General features: G+C 40.1%; 1 protein-coding gene across 3 annotated transcripts; it reads left to right on the forward strand.

Annotated features, from left to right (window-relative positions):
• Positions 1-958: 958 nt before the first annotated feature.
• bcat2 (branched chain amino-acid transaminase 2, mitochondrial) lies at positions 959-11,893 on the forward strand. Of its 3 annotated transcripts, XR_007137937.1 has the most exons (12): positions 959-1,041; positions 2,936-3,010; positions 3,483-3,683; positions 4,287-4,397; positions 5,361-5,480; positions 5,584-5,747; positions 7,518-7,660; positions 8,875-8,960; positions 9,169-9,309; positions 9,525-9,599; positions 9,730-9,880; positions 11,795-11,893. XR_007137937.1 is itself a non-coding variant. In XM_027179393.2 (11 exons), exons 1-11 carry the CDS (start codon positions 1,024-1,026, stop codon positions 9,772-9,774), a joined length of 1,179 nt encoding a protein of 392 aa, XP_027035194.2. In that variant the 5' UTR covers positions 959-1,023; the 3' UTR covers positions 9,775-11,578. The 3 variants fall into 3 exon arrangements, 2 of the variants coding, with proteins under 2 accessions (XP_027035194.2, XP_047656949.1); XM_027179393.2 differs by lacking the exon at positions 11,795-11,893 and having other exon boundaries at positions 9,730-11,578; XM_047800993.1 differs by lacking the exons at positions 959-1,041; positions 11,795-11,893 and adding an exon at positions 2,539-2,571 and having other exon boundaries at positions 9,730-11,578.
• The last annotated feature ends 7,114 nt before the right edge of the window (positions 11,894-19,007 follow it).

Consider the following 19,007-nt stretch of genomic DNA (forward strand, 5'->3'; position numbering starts at 1 on the left):
AACAAACGTGCAGCCAATGAGCAGATGGGGCGTGTCTTGTCAATATGCGCTGGAGAGAGCGTTCAGTGCGCATGTCTGACATTAGCAGAAAGCGATTGAAACATTGACATGGCGAATACCTGCCGTTACCTCTGCCTCGGTGTTGAACGTCGTCTTCCACATGAAACGGAGCTAAACCTTTCATGGTACAACACACAGTACTACAAAAACACATTTGTATTACCATAGTATTACTCATTGTGTTCATTTATCGATAAAAAAAATATCCCCTCGGCCAGCCGCCCCAGCAGGTTCCACCATAATAGTCTGGGTTACGTGTGTGTGTGAGGGGCGGAGCTATCAAAACAGGGATGACACCCATTTGGGTTAGGGGCGTGTTTGTTTTGATGATTTCAAATGTCAACATTGGCTTTCAGAGATCGTACACCACCTTTAAGCTCATTTGCATGTAGTGACACCCACAAAACTCCATAAAAGGTCACGTTCACAAACGGCTGTGGGCACGAAACCAACAGGAAACGTCTGAAATAAAGAACTGGAGGTTTATTAGACTCACTTCTGTCATTAACAGCTGAGTTTGTTTACAGTTAACGGCTCTGTGCAGAAAATCGACTTTGTTTGTAGTAATTAGATGATTGGTTTAATTCGTCTTAGTTTAAAGCTTTGTTTCGGCTCGCTTATTTTTTTTTTTATTCTTATTAAATAGTCTTTAATTAATGCTAAAACTAAATTGACTTTGAGTAAATGTTCATGATGGATTTATTCCCTGCTGTAGTGAATTAACATGAGGATAGAGGAAGTGCCTGTGGATAATCATGTCTGCAGAACATGTTACAAAATATATATATATTGTTTGTCTTGTCTAAACACTTGTATAAATAAATCTGTTTATATCTAGCGTGATTCGTGTCCCCTAGACAGTGCGATTTGAGACAGACCCGCTTTAACACCGAGGACACACAAAGACGGAACTTTAAAGAAATCGCTGTTTGTTTCTAGCCGGACAGTTTTCAGTGTGTCGTGATGGCGGCTCTGAGGACGGTGAGTTCACTTTAGCTTGAGATTCTTCTTCAAACTCTGTGAGAATTTCTGTGTTTATTTGTCAATAATGAACAAAACCTGCTAATAAATAAACTCTGCTCCTTCATCACCGTTTAACCCGCGGAGTTTTTACACCTCTGGCTGAAAGTTTACAGATGTTTACATTCAAAATAAGTAAACAAACAAATAAATAAACAAATAAATAAACAAACAAAGCAAAGCAAAACAAAATAGCAAACGTGAGAAGTTTTTTTGGAAATAAAGCCATAAAACCTGCTGGACTGATGAGACTCGTTATTAAACTTAGTACATTTTATAATTAGAATTATTTTATGACTCATAAATTAATTTATTTTTTATTTTTTGCAACTAAATTGTTTACTCAAAACCTGGTGACGTCACGGGTTCATTTGCATATTGGTTGAATCGTTTAATTCGTTTTGCATGATTTACATTTACATTTCTGGGGTTTAGCAAGACACCTTTTATCCAGACCTTTTATCCAGATGTTGGATGATGATGAGAGACTCCATGAGCCTAGAGCTGTATTTATTAATGAACGAAGTCTTCTCATCATAGTTTAAAGAGTTGTTTTATTTCTATAAAGAACACAGACAAAATGAAGCTGTTGTGAGAAATACAAAGAAAGATTAAATGAATGGGATTTATTACCTTAAATATCTGTAGTATAGTCTTATTTATGTGTGTATTGTATAGTATAGTCTTATTTATGGCTGTATTGTATAGTATAGTCTTATTTATGTGTGTATTGTATAGTATAGTCTTATTTATGGCTGTATTGTATAGTATAGTGTTATTTATGTGTGTATTGTATAGTATAGTGTTATTTATGGCTGTATTGTATAGTATAGTCTTATTTATGTGTGTATTGTATAGTATAGTCTTATTTATGGCTGTATTGTATAGTATAGTGTTATTTATGGCTGTATTGTATAGTGTAGTGTTATTTATGGCTGTGTTGTATAGTATAGTGTTATTTATGGCTGTATAGTATAGTGTTATTTATGTGTGTATAGTATAGTGTTATTTATGGCTGTGTTGCATAGTATAGTGTTATTTATGTGTGTATTGTATAGTATAGTGTTATTTATGGCTGTATTCTATAGTATAGTGTTATTTATGGCTGTATTGTATAGTATAGTGTTATTTATGGCTGTGTTGCATAGTATAGTGTTATTTATGGCTGTATTGTATAGTATAGTGTTATTTATGTGTGTATTGTATAGTATAGTGTTATTTATGTGTGTATTGTATAGTATAGTGTTATTTATGTGTGTATTGTATAGTATAGTGTTATTTATGGCTGTACTTTTGAGAGTCACAAACAGCTGGAACCAAATTCCTTATGTGTGTCATTAACAACACACTTGGTCAATAAACTTGATTCTGATTCTGACATCAGTAAGAAGTGTTGTGTGTGTGTGTGTGTGTGTGTGTGTGTGTGTGTGTGTGTGTGTGAGAAAGAGACTAGAAACGATTATCACTGATTGGATGTCAGGAAAAATAATAGTCAGTGACTTTTTTTAATGGACAGTGGTCAGCAGTGATTAGTTGTTGGGGGGATTTAACACACACACACACACACACACACACACACACACACACACACACACACACACACACACAGACACACACACACACAGACTAAAATGCACACTAATTTCTAAGAAGTGGCATGTGACTGCAAATCCCTGACCTTCTTGCCATGCAACCTGCCTTTAGCAACAATAACAGCAACACTGTGTGTCACCTTGGCTGAGAAATGCAGTTATTGTGCATATAAGTTAATGCCCTCTCTCTCTCTCTCTCTCTCTCTCTCTCTCTCTCTCTCTCTCTCTCTCTCTCTCTCTCTCTCTCTCTCTCTCTCTCTCAGGCATTATGTGGACGTTTCCTGCAGTCTCTCCCCAGGTGTTTGGGGTCTCTGCGCTTTGCCAGCTCCTCTTTCAAGGTAACTCACTGTGCGAACCTGAAGAACAGAGCTGTAACTCGATCCCCCAGTCTTTTTTTTCCACTCGTCCTGTTCACGCCCTGCTGCTGCTGCTGGAATGAACACGTCGAGGGTTTTTGAGTTAAGGCGGCAGACATTGCTGTTAAACCCTTCTCACTGTTGGTTTGGGCCTGGGTGGGGTTTATATTTTTTATGCCTAGTGTGTTTGTGTTGTTTAAGGTGTCCTGTGTGGGATTTTCTGACATTTTTCTTTTTCCTCTTTTTTTTTTTTGCTCTTTCACTTTCTGCAGCACTTTTTCCTTTCTGCTCAGTCACTGCTCTTAATCTTAATTTGATTGCAATTAATCCATGTGTCAAATGCATGCACAATCAGTCATGATGAATTCAAATAAACAGACTGTCTGTCCTTCCACACGTCTGCTTTCACTCCCACCTCCCTGTCTTTTGTCCTCCCTCTTTCTCCTCCTCTCAGGCTGCAGATTTAACCATCGAGAAGAGGAAGACCCCGAACCCCAAGCCCGACCTGTCCAACCTGGGCTTTGGAAAGTTTTTCTCTGATCACATGTTGACTGTGAACTGGACAGAGAAAGGAGGATGGGAAACTCCTCAAATTAAACCTTTCCAAAACCTGTCGCTCCACCCGGCGTCCTCCGTTCTGCATTACTCCATTGAGGTGCCAATATTTATTCACAACCCACAGTCACTGTTTTTAAAACGTGTGTTCTGTTCACGATTTTGGATTTTTTTTTTAAATCACTACAAATGTCTTAAAACATCACAGAAATGTCAGATTTGTTCTTTCAAAGATTTTGTCCCAGAAAATGTTCAGTTTAACCTCAGCAGACTTAGCAAGTCCCTTGTGGGTCGAGTCCCTTGCAAGTCCCTTGTGGGTCGAGTCCCTTGTGGGCGTGGCCAATAATTATACCCTACAGCAGACTGAGTGATTTAAAATGTGAAAAGTTGTTTCAGTGCTGGTTTGTTCCAGCTTCCTTCTCATATCAGATTAGCCTGCTAACTGTAGTAGCCACGCTCAGCCATGTCTGTGACTTGTTTTCTGAGATTTATTTATCTGAGAGAATGTTTTATAGACCAGTGTCACGTTTTTCTAATCATGTTGTAGGTTTCAGACTTTAGGTAAAAGACTGGAGTTGATCAAACCTGACATGATTGTGTGTGTGCTGCGCGCCTGTCTGTGTGTGTGCGCCGCGCGCCTGTCTGTGTGTATGCCGCGCGCTTGTCTGTGTGTGTATGCCGCGCGCCTGTCTCTGTGCTTTAGCTGTTTGAGGGTATGAAGGCGTTCCGGGGAGTGGACAATCAGATCCGTCTGTTTCGGCCCATGCTGAATATGGAGCGTATGTACCGCAGTGCAGACCGCTGCACCCTGCCGGTGAGTGTCTCTCTCACACACACACACACACACACACACACACACACACACACACACACACACACACACACACACACACACACTCACACACATACACACACAGGGACCCAGAGACAGACAGGGACACACACACAGGGACACATACACAGAGACAGACTGGGACACACACATACACAGAGACAGACAGGGACACACACATACACAGAGACAGACAGGGACACAGACACAGAGACAGACAGGGACACAGAGACAGACAGACAGGGACACAGAGACAGACAGACAGGGACACAGAGACAGACAGACAGGGACACAGAGACAGACAGACAGGGACACAGAGACAGACAGACAGACAGGGACACAGAGACAGACAGACAGACAGGGACACAGAGACAGACAGACAGACAGGGACACAGAGACAGACAGACAGGGACACAGAGACAGACAGACAGGGACACAGAGACAGACAGACAGGGACACAGAGACAGACAGACAGACAGAGACAGACAGACAGACAGACAGAGACAGACAGGGACACAGAGACAGACAGGGACAGAGACAGACAGGGACACAGACACAGAGACAGACAGGGACACAGAGACAGACAGACAGACAGGGACACAGAGACAGACAGACAGGGACACAGAGACAGACAGACAGGGACACAGAGACAGATAGACAGGCAGACAGACAGGGACACACACAGAGACAGACAGACAGGCAGGGACACACACAGAGACAGACAGACAGACAGGCAGGGACACACACAGAGACAGACAGACAGACAGGCAGGGACACACACAGAGACAGACAGACAGACAGACAGACAGGGACACACACAGAGACAGACAGACAGACAGGGACACACACAGAGACAGACAGACAGACAGGGACACACACAGACAGACAGGGACACACACACAGCTCTTCAATCATCATCATCATCAGCTCTGATTCTCTCTGCAGTTATTTGATAAGCACGAGCTGTTGGACTGTATAAAGAAGCTGATTGATTTGGACCAGGAGTGGGTTCCTTACTCCACCGACGCCAGTCTTTACATCAGACCCACCTTCATCGGCACCGAGGTGAGACGCTGAACTCTGCTCACGTATGTTCTTGTATGTAAGATTAGGTTTATCGGATCACGGCTGCCATGCTGCTATACTGACCTTTTTCCTTTTGGCTCAGCCTACATTGGGCGTGTCCCGAGCGGGCCACGCCCTCCTGTTTGTCATCGTGGGGCCGGTGGGGCCGTACTTCTCCACAGGAGCCTTCAATCCCGTGTCCCTGCTGGCGGATCCTCGCTTCGTGCGAGCCTGCAGAGGCGGAGTAGGAGCCTACAAGATGGGCAGGTCAGGGGGCAAATAAAATCTGTCATTTTTATTTAGTTTATTTAAAAAATGTTCAGCATTTTTCACTTGATCTTCACTATTTATTCAGTTTTTTAAATAATTCTAAATTCTAACTAAAGACAGACTAAATTCAGCACAAGGTTTATAAATGTGCCTAAATTCTGATCCTTCATTTTTTTTTGGCTATTCATGTGGTTGGTTTTTTTCCGTTTCACCCAAGTCCATGTCCTTTATTCTGTTTTCCTTTATTCTGTCGTTCCCATTTCAGGCTGTTTTGTTGTTGTTTTTTATTTTTAAAGTGACCATTTAACTGACCTTTATTTTTATTTTTACTAATATTCTTTTTTTCTTTTTTGTGTATATATTTATAATATAACATTTTATTTATTTGACACTCAACACTGAGAGAAGTCAAGTAGAAATCTGATGCAATGCTGTACACACACACACACACACACGCACACACACACACACACGCACTTCATACTAGCCTTTCACTGCTGCAGACATTTGAAACTAAAGTGGTGTAAAGTTTGCTGAGTGAGGCGGATTACACAGGATTAACTATGCACGCACACACGCGCACACACACACACACACACACATTCATGGAGGGAGTGTGACGTTTTGTGCGATGTTGTAAATAATGTGACTGACTGTTTAATCAGCGCTTGAGATGAATGTGTGTTTGATTAATCCCTCCTGTTATGATCCAGTAGTTCTACACATGATTCATGTGCAGTCAAGGGCTCAAAGTTACACCCTGCCTCAATCGTGTGTTTGTTTTGTTTATTAGGGCCCAAGAAGGTTTTTATTTATTTATATTAAATATGAATATATTTTATATGTATTATTATTATTATTATTATTATTATTATTATTATTCATTATTTTAATTTTATTTTTTAATTTTTTAATTGAATTTTTTTTCCCTCAGTGACAAATCAAAAGAGTAAATTGAAAGTGTGATAAAATCGTCATCCTCTGAGCCACATTATGATTTCATCATACTTGTCATTTATTACATTGCCCTTTAAAGATAATTAAATGTAATTTTTATTCTGTGTGCCTGTGTGCGTCTGTGCCCGTGCCTCTGTGCCTGTGTGTGCCTGTGCCTGTGTGTGCCTGTGCCTGTGTGTGCCTGTGCCTGTGTGTGTCTGTGCCTGTGTGTGTGTCTGTGCCTGTGTGCGTGTCTGTGCCTGTGTGCGTGTCTGTGCCTGTGTGCGTGTCTGTGCCCGTGTGTGTCTGTGCCCGTGTGTGTCTGTGCCTGTGTGTCTCTGTGCCTGTGTGTCTCTGTGCCTGTGTGTCTCTGTGCCTGTGTGTGTCTGTGCCTGTGTGTGTCTGTGCCTGTGTGTGTCTGTGCCCGTGCCTCTGTGCCTGTGTGTGCCTGTGCCTGTGTGTCTCTGTGTCTGTGCCCGTGTGTGCCTGTGCCTGTGCCTGTGTGTCTGTGCCTGTGTGTCTCTGTGCCTGTGTGTGTCTGTGCCTGTGTGTGTCTGTGCCTGTGTGTCTCTGTGTCTGTGCCCGTGTGTGCCTGTGCCTGTGCCTGTGTCTCTGTGCCTGTGTGTGCCTGTGCCTGTGTGTCTCTGTGCCTGTGTGTGTCTGTGCCTGTGCCTCTGTGCCTGTGTGTGTCTGTGCCTGTGTGTGCCTGTGTGTCTCTGTGCCTGTGTGTGTCTGTGCCTGTGCCTCTGTGCCTGTGTGTGTCTGTGCCTGTGTGTGCCTGTGCCTGTGTGTCTGTGTGTATGTCTGTGTCTGTGTCTGTGTGTGTTTCAGTAACTATGGGCCTACTATAGCCATCCAGAGTGAGGCAGTGAAACAGGGCTGTCAGCAGGTTCTGTGGCTGTACGGTGAGAAAGAGGAGATCACTGAGGTCGGTACCATGAACCTCTTCATCTACTGGACCAATGAGAAAGGAGGTGAGCATGTTCTGTCTCTCTCTCACACACACACACACACACACACACACACACACACACACACACACACACACACACACACACACAGTACATGTATCAGGAGTCTTATGTCGGTCTGGAATGGAAAAGTTTTGGAAAAATGTAGAAATTTGGCACGTGGAATTCTGGGGTCTTAAATCACCATCTGTTTGTCTGTGCTCGGATTCTGTCTCAGTGATTACTGAGCTGGTGACCTTTAAAAAAAACAGCAGCAGGAAAATCACACACACACACACACACACACACACACACACACACACACACACACTGGAGTGAACACAGGACAAGGTGAGGAGTGTGTACATTAATAGAAGAGAACACTATTAAACTCGGGTGGACAATTCCCAAAGTTACAGCAGCAGACAAAAACAATGAGGATGAAAACAGAAGGCGGTGTAGCAGCAGAAGTATATTTGTCTGTCTCTGTCTCACACACACACACACACACACACACACACACACACACACACACACACACACACACACACACACACACACACACATGTGTATAGGGTGCCAATGATTTGTCATCTGTTATATCAGACACAAAGCAACTCAGACGGACGCTCTAAGAGGATTAACACATTAATCACCTTTTGGATTACTTAAAACCAAAAATGTCCACACACACGTGTTTAACGTGATCCTGTTACCAGGAGACGCAAAGAAAAGAAAAGAAATCTTCCAGTTCAGTTTTCACTCCGCTGCAGCCTCGAATTCACATCCGAATCGATGTAAAGGTTAAAAGTTAAAATGATCCCCTGCTCAGAAGAGTCTGAGTGAGAAGGAGGTAGTGAAGATCTGAAAATGTGCTTAGTGCCGTAACCCACTAATACTCATACGCTTTAATAACCAGAAGATGTGTTCAGATGATGAGTTGTAGCTCATGATGAGATGAGATGAGAGAAGATAAGATAAGATAAGATAAGATAAGATGAGAGATACCTTTATTCGTCCCACAATGGGGAAATTTGTTACAGCCGCAAAAAGAGAGAAATATATAAACACAACACAATGTATAAATACAGAGAAGTAAAAAGAGACCACGAGTAAATTGTTACGCTAACAGACATAATGCACGTCTTTTAAAGTTACTTTATTGTTATCGTTGCAGTTAAACAGTAATAACAGTGTGTAATTATACCAGAGATTGTGTTTGTTTTGTTCGTCTACAGAACGAGAGCTGGTCACTCCTCCACTAGATGGTATCATTCTCCCCGGAGTCACCAGACAGTCTCTGCTGGACCTGGCCAGGGAGTGGGTGAGTGTGTGTGTGTGTGTGTGTGCGTGTGTGTGTGTGTGTGTGGCAAATTCTTAAGCTTCTCTTATTATTGCTGGTGTGTAGTATGCACATGCTAATGTGTGACTGCTGTGTGGTGTGTGTGTGTGTGTGTGTGTGTGTGTGTGTGCGTGTGCGTGTGCGTGTGCGTGTGCGTGTGCGTGTGTGTGTGCGTGTGTGCGTGCTGTAGGGTGAGTTTAAGGTGACCGAGCGGACTCTGGTGATGAAGGAGCTGCTGGAGGCTCTGAGAGGAGGACGTGTGTTGGAGGTGTTTGGAGCAGGGACAGCGTGTGTGGTGTGTCCTGTCGGCAGTCTGCTCTATAAAGGACAGGTACGACCTCACACCTTTATCATCACAAACCCAGGATGTGTTCCAAATCAGGAAGTGTCGAGTCAGCCGATGTAAAGTTTTTTCCCGTCTGCTCCGTGGAGCTCCTTCAGAATTCCCCATGAATTCTTCTCGCCACAGAATTTTGGTTGTAATGAAAATGAACATAAGGAATTTGTTCAGATAAATAAGCTTGTTGATGACTCTCTTTTGATTAGCAATACGAAATCCCAACCATGAAGAATGGTCCTGAGCTCGCCACCAGGTTCTACAAAGAACTCACTGACATCCAGGTAGGTCACCACACACACACACACACACACACACACACACACACACACACACACACACACACACCACTGTTCTTTACAGACAAGTTCATTTTCATCCCGCGATGTTTCGTTCTTCTTTTCCTCCTCGCAGTACGGACGCATAAGGAGAGACTGGGCTCCGGTTATCGTCCCCTGATTTGACGCCGATGTCCTCCAGTCACCTCCCGGCACTCGGAGTCGTCCACACGGTTCACTTCCCATGTTACACGCTGTAGCTTCGTTTCGTCTTGCGTTAGGTGTAGGGACTAAAAAACAGTATAAACTATAAAGAAGTAAAAACCATGACACCTTTAACAGAATAGGAACGTGTTTTTATTTTAATAATAAATGTATCGCCCAGTGATAGTGTAGTGTGTGGTCTGTAGCAGCAGAGCAGCCGTGAGGTAAAACGTCTAAAGCACAATTTATGCAAATAACGCTTATAAATATATCGTAAGGTGCAATAAGGGTTATATCGTCTCTGTGGAACAGTTACTGAGTGTGTGTTTGTTTTTAAAAGGAGAGCCTTCGATCCTTTATGTATTAAATTACCGTATTAAAATAGGCGTAACAAGATTAAGCAAAGGTTTAAAATGTTTCAACACAGGTTTCGATTTATATATATATATTTTTCGTACTGTTATTTGTTCCCATCTCTTCCTCCTCTTAATGTAGTCAGGTTTTGGGGTGTCTGTGTAAACGGAGGGTATCAGTAATTATATCTGGAGTGTACTTTAGAAATATTTTAACCAGCAGAACAAATATTGATGTTACATAAGTGTATATCGGTGAAATGATGACCTAAAGGCGGAGTCAAAGGTTTTTAATATGAAATGTGTGTGTGTGTGTGTGTGTGTGTGTGTGTGTGTGTGTGTGTGTGTGTGTGTGTGTGTGTGTGAGCTGGTGGGACACCAGACGATAACTCCTGATTCTATTGTTATAAACATCATGTATTCAGAGATTCTGTAGATAACTGCTGCGGATATTTAGATCATTTTGGTGAATTGTTGTGAAAAACTGTTCAGCTTTAAAGTTTATTTTTGGATGTTGAATAACCGAAAAACACTCCATGAAAACTCTGCACTAAGACATCGTGATATTAGCTATAAACAATCTTAGTCATCGCACTAGATTACTGTACGTTACAACTTGATTTTTTTTTCTTTTCCTTTTATCCTGTCAAGAAACAAACTCCTGACTTTTATCTTTTGGTTTTTTATTTGTCTTTATTTTCTTCCGAAGCCGTCTCATCGTCTTTCTTTTTCCCAAGTGCCTGATGACACTAGACCTGTTTTCTTCACTTTGCACGTGGTTCTGCATTTGGACTGTCAGGACTCAGCTCGGACTTTGGCCACGGGCTTTTGTCTTGTCCTCCCCGCCCTTGTCTCGTCCTCCCCGCCCTTGTCTTGTCCTCCCCGCCCTTGTCTTGTCCTCCCCGCCCTTGTCTCGTCCTCCCCGCCCTTGTCTTGTCCTCCCCGCCCTTGTCTCGTCTTCCCCGCCCTTGTCTCGCCCCCCCCGCCCTTGTCTCGAACTCCCCGCCCGTGTCTCGTCCCCCCCCCCGCCTCTGCACACCTGTTCCTCTGCACACACACCTGTTCCTCTGCACACACACCTGTTCCTCTGCACACACACCTGTTCCTCTGCACACACACCTGTTCCTCTGCACACACACCTGTTCCTCATGTCGAGCCGCATTGCCTTGAGCAGCGCGGAATCCTTTGTCGTCCTCTAATGTCGTCTCTTGTTGCGTCCTGTTTTGTGTGTTTTGTTTTTATTTTTATTTAGTAAATCCTGTTTTCTTTTGCGCTGTCCTGCATTTGGGTCTGTTTTATCCCCGCGTCCCTGACATGGACTTTTATTTTAACGTGTTGTAAGTGTGCTGTGAGCGATTCGGGATGGTCGGCTGTTACACATCATCTTGCTGTTATTGTGTTTTTTTACAATAAAAGTTTATAAAAGCAGGTGGTTTTGTTTCTTTATTGTAATTATAATTATAAGAGTTTGTGATCACGTACAAAATAAACCCCCCACGTGTTGCTAACTAGCTGCTGATATTAACCGCGTTGTAACTTTTACTTCACTAGTAAAAACCGGGCTCCAGTTCACTCTGAGTCGTCCACACGGTTCACTTCCCATGTTACACGCTGTAGCTTCGTTTCGTCTTGCGTTAGGTGTAGGGACTAAAAAACAGTATAAACTATAAAGAAGTAAAAACCATGACACCTTTAACAGAATAGGAACGTGTTTTTATTTTAATAATAAATGTATCGCCCAGTGATAGTGTAGTGTGTGGTCTGTAGCAGCAGAGCAGCCGTGAGGTAAAACGTCTAAAGCACAATTTATGCAAATAACGCTTATAAATATATCGTAAGGTGCAATAAGGGTTATATCGTCTCTGTGGAACAGTTACTGAGTGTGTGTTTGTTTTTAAAAGGAGAGCCTTCGATCCTTTATGTATTAAATTACCGTATTAAAATAGGCGTAACAAGATTAAGCAAAGGTTTAAAATGTTTCCAAACACAGGTTTCGATCTATATATATATATATATATATATATATATATATATATATATATATATATATATATATATATATATATATACACATACATACATACATACAGTGACCTCTTGTCTAATCTGGCCCAGTCTGACCCACTCTTCAACAGCACACACACACACACACACACACACACACACACACACTCAGAATGTGGATGATATTAGGATTTATTTTCTGCACACAGAGCAGTAAAAAGGAGAGAATACTAGTGAGTCTTTACAGCTCCATCCGCAGCAGTTCTCTCTAACTCTGCTCTCAATATAATAAACAATTTACTCAAAATGTTGTATTTAACAAGACAAATAAAAATAAACCAAAATTTTGAACTGTAATTTATCCAGGAAAGTATACGACATGGCTTTGCTTTTTTCTTTTCTTCTTAAATTTAAATGTTTTGTGATCGTATAGTGCATTTAACGTTAATTAAGAATATGAATAACATTGAATAAAATGATTTGAACATTAAGTAAAAAAAAACAGCATAATACAGTTTACACAGATAAACATTTGCAAAACACAGTAAATGCTATATGATAAACAATTACCTGCACACAGAGCAGTAAAAAGGAGAGAATAGTGAGTCTTTTTTGTTAGGATACAGCTCCATCTATTAGAGAAACATTTCAACTGGGTTAGCGAGCACATGGGAAAAAAAAGAAAATATAAAACACTATCAGACAATTCACATTAATACGGTGAAGATATAAACTCAAGTAACCATCATTTTAAATACTGTGTATAAATAAAATAAGGAGAGGAGAACGCAGTTACACGTGAGAGCACGTGCGAGCTTAGAGCACACACGTGCTAATAGCTAACACTAAATATTAGCTGGAGCTAATAATTTAACACAGAAGTCTTAACTCAGGGGTCGGCAACCTTAAACACTCAAAGAGCCGTTTGGACCCGTTTCCCACAGAAAAAAAAAACACAGGGAGCCACAAAATCCTTTTGACATCTAAAATGAAGATAAAACGGCATATATCGTTTTTTTTTCACCTTTATGCAAAGTATAAAGAAAAAACTGTAGTGTTGCATTTATGACATGAATGAACTGCTACCGAGTAAACAAAATGTTTTGAACAAAAATATTTTGAAGAGTTTGAACTAACTAACAAAAAGGTCGCTGGGTTGAAGGTTACTTTCAACTAAAATGTTCAATGTCTAATTGAGTTCTCTTCGTATTCATGATATCAACATTTTAACTTGGCGGCTGCAGCAAACCAAAACTGCATCTGCTTCTGTGTCGGATTTCGCAAGTCGGCGGTTATGACGCATATTTTGAGCAACAAAAAAAATTAAGCACGGTTTATTTTAATGCAGGGCTCTCAAGTGTCACGCATTGAGAGTGACAGTCACTCATTTGGGTCTTTTCTCACATTCTCCCACCACATATCGTAAAAACATTTTGACTATTTATCATATATTTAATAAGCGGCAGCACCCAAAACGTATCAGTCCGTATCGCTGTCTCTATGGAAACGGCCAGGAATCAAGCGCGTCTCAGTTCTTAGTCGAGCCTGACACTTATCAGCCAATCAAAAAAAGAGGCTACACAACAGCCAATCAGAAAATAGCACTATTGTATCTGGGTAAGATTTAACGCAACAACCAATGAATAAACACATATTCATTAGAGAGGGTATTTTCGATGGTCGGTTTGAACAAAACCTCAACAGGAAACAGCTCGTCTCTGGACGGGACATTGTCCTCAATCATGTCCCTAAACATGTCTGCGCTTGTGCTGAACTGTTTTATATGGGAGCAACATTACACATGATAAAGGGGTCCAAGATGTCACGCTTGCCTGTCTTCAAAACTTGAGAGCCCTGTTAATGTTACAAGAGCATCATAATCTTAGATTTTAATTTTTTATTATTATTTTTTTAAACTAACTAAAAAAAAATTAATTTGAATTAAATATTTATTTTCCAAATCTACAGGGAGCCGCAGCAGACGGATGAAAGAGCCACTTGCGGCTCCGGAGCCACGGGTTCCCGACCCCTGACCTAGTCTAACACCTTAACCACTAGGCTACCACATCCCATCTTTAAAAATCAGAGGACATTATTTTTGGGAAAACAACGTTTTCAGAACAGAATCTTAAAATGTAAATATGGGAAATTAAAGGAGATTCTTACTGCAGTCAGCCACTAGAGGGCATCAGAGACATTTTGACTTCACTTCTTAGCTGAATCCTGTTACATCCACACAGAATATATAATCACTTCAACTTGTACAATATATATATAAACCCCAAAATATGTTAAACAAGGAAGGAAGTGACATCACATCAATAAATATAAATAAAATCTCCTACAGATGTATAATGAAGATAAATAAAGCAAATGAATGAAGTTAATGATCCACAAATGAACATAAAAGTATCACACGTACAATAAATTAATCTTCGACAAAGAATCACATAAAAATAAACGAATCTCACGCACAAACGACCCTCTAATACATTACAATATTAAACATCTGTTCAAAGGCATTTTTCATTCATTTATTTTGTTGATGTATATATTATGTAAATGCACATAGTTTTGCATTGACTACGAATCATAAATAAATAAAAAATTTCGTCTTAACCATTTTTTATTAAATTGAACCAAAACACGAAGCACCTTGAAAATCACATGGGGAAAAAGAATTATGGATTATGAATTGATACAAAATTCCTTTTACGCACCAGTATTGAGGGACTGGATGTAGATACATCACTCCACATCCCTGAGCAGGATCAGGCAGTTAGTGAAGATTATATACTGTAGTGAATGTATGTATTATACAGTATCTCTGATCTAATTCAGTGTGTGCGTTGTGCGAGATTACACAAATCATGTGGTTGTCACAGGATCGCACAAGGTTTGGATGCAAATCTGGGGACAACCCAAAAGGACAAAGCAAGCTCGGGGTCAGACGATCGTCAGACAGACTACTGCGGATTAACTAAATAAGATGTGCAGGGAATCAAAACCGGAATATCGATCGGATCTGAGACTCGGAATTGTCACTGGATGAACACGGAGGCGAGACTTCGCAACAACCTGAGCTCTGCTGCAGATATTTGAAGTTCTGAACAGGTGATCAGGTAAGTTGGGGAGGAGCTAAGGAGAGAGTATAAGTCATGTGATGAATCAGGTTGTTGAGGATCATGGGAAATGGAGTGTGTTTGTATTAAACTCCACTATATGAGTTCAAACTATAAGACACGTTATAATAAAGACATGCTATAATTTATGCGAAAGTTAAACTCTGCGAGTTTTCATCAGGAGATCGATGTCTCGTTGTACTAATCAACAATGTGGCTGTGATGAGGTAAGGTGAAGAGAAAGTGTTACTATATACAGATAAACCAAATCAATTTCCATAAACCAGGTGATGGTGGTTCTTGAGGGGAAGGAGCTTGGATGGGAGGTGCACATCAAACCCACCATGGTACTCTGGCCCACCCAGAAGTCTGGACATGTTTTCTCCACTCCTTCATACTATATATATATATATTTATCAGAGGGTTATAAATCTCATCGTATCACATTGAATTGTTGTATTGTATTGTGTTGTATCATATGGTGTTATATATCGTCCCGCACTGTATCATATCATATCATATTCAATTCGATTCAATTTATTTGGATAATGCGTTTAACAATCGATATGAATGTATACAAAACAGAGTAAAAATCGTAAAGTTTAAAATTATATTGCTATTTAAGTATTGTATTGCATAGTATCATATCACATTGTCTTGTGCTGTATAGTATTGTATTCCATGGCATCGTTTCCTATCTTATCATATCATATCATATTGTATCGCATCATATCGTATTGTATCGTGTCACACCTTATTGTATCGTATCATATCGTATTGTATTGTATCATATCGTATCGTATTGTATCGTATCATATCGTATCATATCACATCGTATTGTATCGTATCATATCATATCGTATCATATCACACGGTATTGTATCGTATCATATCGTATCATATCATACTGTATCATATCATATCATATTGTATTTTATCACATCGTATATTATCATATCATATCGTACTGTATCAAATCATATCATATTGTATTGTATCGTATCATCTCATGTTGTATCGTATCGCACCGTATTGTATTGTATCATATCGTATTGTATTGCATCGTATCATATCTTATTGTATTATATCACATCGTATCGTATCATATTGTATTGTAACGTATCACACTGTATTATATCGTATCATATTGTATCGTATCATATCACATTGTATTGTATCGTATTATATCGTATTGTATCGTATCATATTGTATTGTATCGCATCATATCGGATTGTATTATATTGTAACGTATCACACTGTATTATATCGTATCATATTGTATCGTATCACACAGTATTGTATCGTATTATATCGTGTTGTATCGTTTCAAACCATATTGTATCGTATCACCCTGTGTTTTATTTTATCATATCGTATAGTATCGTATCATATTATATTGTATGGTTTCACACCGTATTGTATTATATCATATCGTATTGTATCGTATCGTATCGTATCATATTGTATCGCATTACAACGTATTGTATCGTATCATATCATATTGTATCGTTTCATATCATATCGTATCATATCATATCATATTGCATTGTATCACATCGTATAGTACTGTATCATATCGTATTGTATCGTATCTTATCATATTGTATCGTATCACATCGTATAGTACTGTATCATATTGTATGACATGAACAAGATCTCTAATTCTACAAACACCTGCTCACAGACAAACTGTTAAACATTTTAATATCTGTTTATATAAAAATGGTTATATGGTATAAATCAATTTAAACGGTTTCATGTAAGTTTTAATCTATATATAGAAACACGAACGTTTGACCCGTACACTAACATTTGACACTGTTCTGTCAACATGCTTCATAGGATTACGGTGTTTACGGTTCACTTTAAATTACAGATGGCTGTGTGTGTGTGTGTGTGTGTGTGTGTGTGTGTGTGTGTGTGTGTGTGTGTGGTTGCAAATGATATGATATGTTGAATTAGGAAAAATGGTTGCTGTATTGATGAGTTATCATATGGGGATAAAGAGCTGAGATTTGGGGCTAAATTACGACAAATTAGCGTAAATTTTCTTGAACGATTACATCATCATGGACTTTTCTGGAGCTTTTCCTGATTATTGATTAGATGTTATGTTAACAAATGTTTCCTTTATGCATTAAATTTAAAAATTCACACTTTAAGACCCTGAATATTGTTATGTATATGTGACATGTACTGAGCTATTTTTTCCATATGTGATGTGTATTATTATAATTCTTTTAAAATTTTAAAGGTATTTAATATATACATTAATTTATAATTCTGTATTAGTGTTTTTATGATTTAACGATTCTCACTGTGTGTGTGTGTGTGTGTGTGTGTGTGTGTGTGTGTGTGTGTGACTGTTTTCTTATGTTGCACAACAATTGTGGCATTCGTATTTTGCAAATCATGTAGTAGCTGTAAATTTGTATTGCATAGTATCATATCACGTTGTCTTGTGCTGTATAGTATTGTATTCCATGGCATCGTTTCCTATCTTATCATATCATATCATATTGTATCGCATCATATCATATTGTATCGTGTCATATCGTATTGCATCGTATCGCATCATATCATATTGTATCGTATCATATCGTATTGCATCGTATCATATCGTATTGCATCGTATCGCATCATATCATATTGTATCGCATCATATCATATTGTATCGTATCATATCGTATTGTATCGTATCATATCGTATTGCATCGTATCATATCGTATTGCATCGTATCGCATCATATCATATTGTATCGTATCATATCGTATTGCATCGTATCATATCGTATTGCATCGTATCGCATCATATCATATTGTATCGTATCATATTGTATTGCATCGTATCATATCGTATTGCATCGTATCGCATCATATCATATTGTATCGTATCATATTGTATTGTATCGTATCGCATCATATCATATTGTATCGTGTCACACCTTATTGTATCGTATCATATCGTATTGTATTGTATCATATCATATCATATCAGATGCATGATGATCCAAACAAGATGGCGCCGCTGTGTTTGTCCTGCCACTTGCTCCTCTGTTTTTTCATGTTTGATTTTGCTACTGTCTCATCGTTAATTGTGTATGATCGCACCTTGCTGATGGAACTGCTTTGTACAACGAATCACCTCTTAAATACCCAGTCCTTTAAACCACCACCGCCACTGTTGACATTTATTCCTCCTTTCCTGAGACGCCCTGTCTGTTTGCTACCAGGCAGGAGGCGCCGCAGAAGACGCGGTCGGAGAGGCGGGTTACATGTCAGGCTGAGGACACACCTGGATCCTTCGTCTCCGAGAGGTCAAGATCAACCAGGATGTGACAATGCTAGAAGATCGCGGGAATGCTATCGATGGCTTCGGCTGGTTGGCTCCAACACTGGCGTTCCGTTTCCGCGTCTCCGTCGAGCTGAAACATCCACTCGGGGTTGTGCCAAAGGAAATCTCCATCCAATTCCTCGTGTGACATCGTCGCCTGTCAACTTGTCCACGTTCCGCATGGCACTTTGTAACACCAGATCGCTCAATAACAAAACATTTATCCTCAATGATGTCATTTCCTCCCACAATCTGGATCTGTTTTTCCTCACAGAAACTTGGCTTCCCCCAGGTGACGTCAATGCCTTTTCGGAAATCCTCCCCTTTGGTTACCTTTACCTAAACACGCCGCGGCAAACGGGTAGGGGCGGGGGGATAGCCACCTTACATAGACAG

The sequence above is a fragment of the Tachysurus fulvidraco genome, chromosome 15, assembly GCF_022655615.1.
Source record: "Tachysurus fulvidraco isolate hzauxx_2018 chromosome 15, HZAU_PFXX_2.0, whole genome shotgun sequence".
In the NCBI taxonomy this organism is placed as follows: domain Eukaryota; kingdom Metazoa; phylum Chordata; class Actinopteri; order Siluriformes; family Bagridae; genus Tachysurus; species Tachysurus fulvidraco.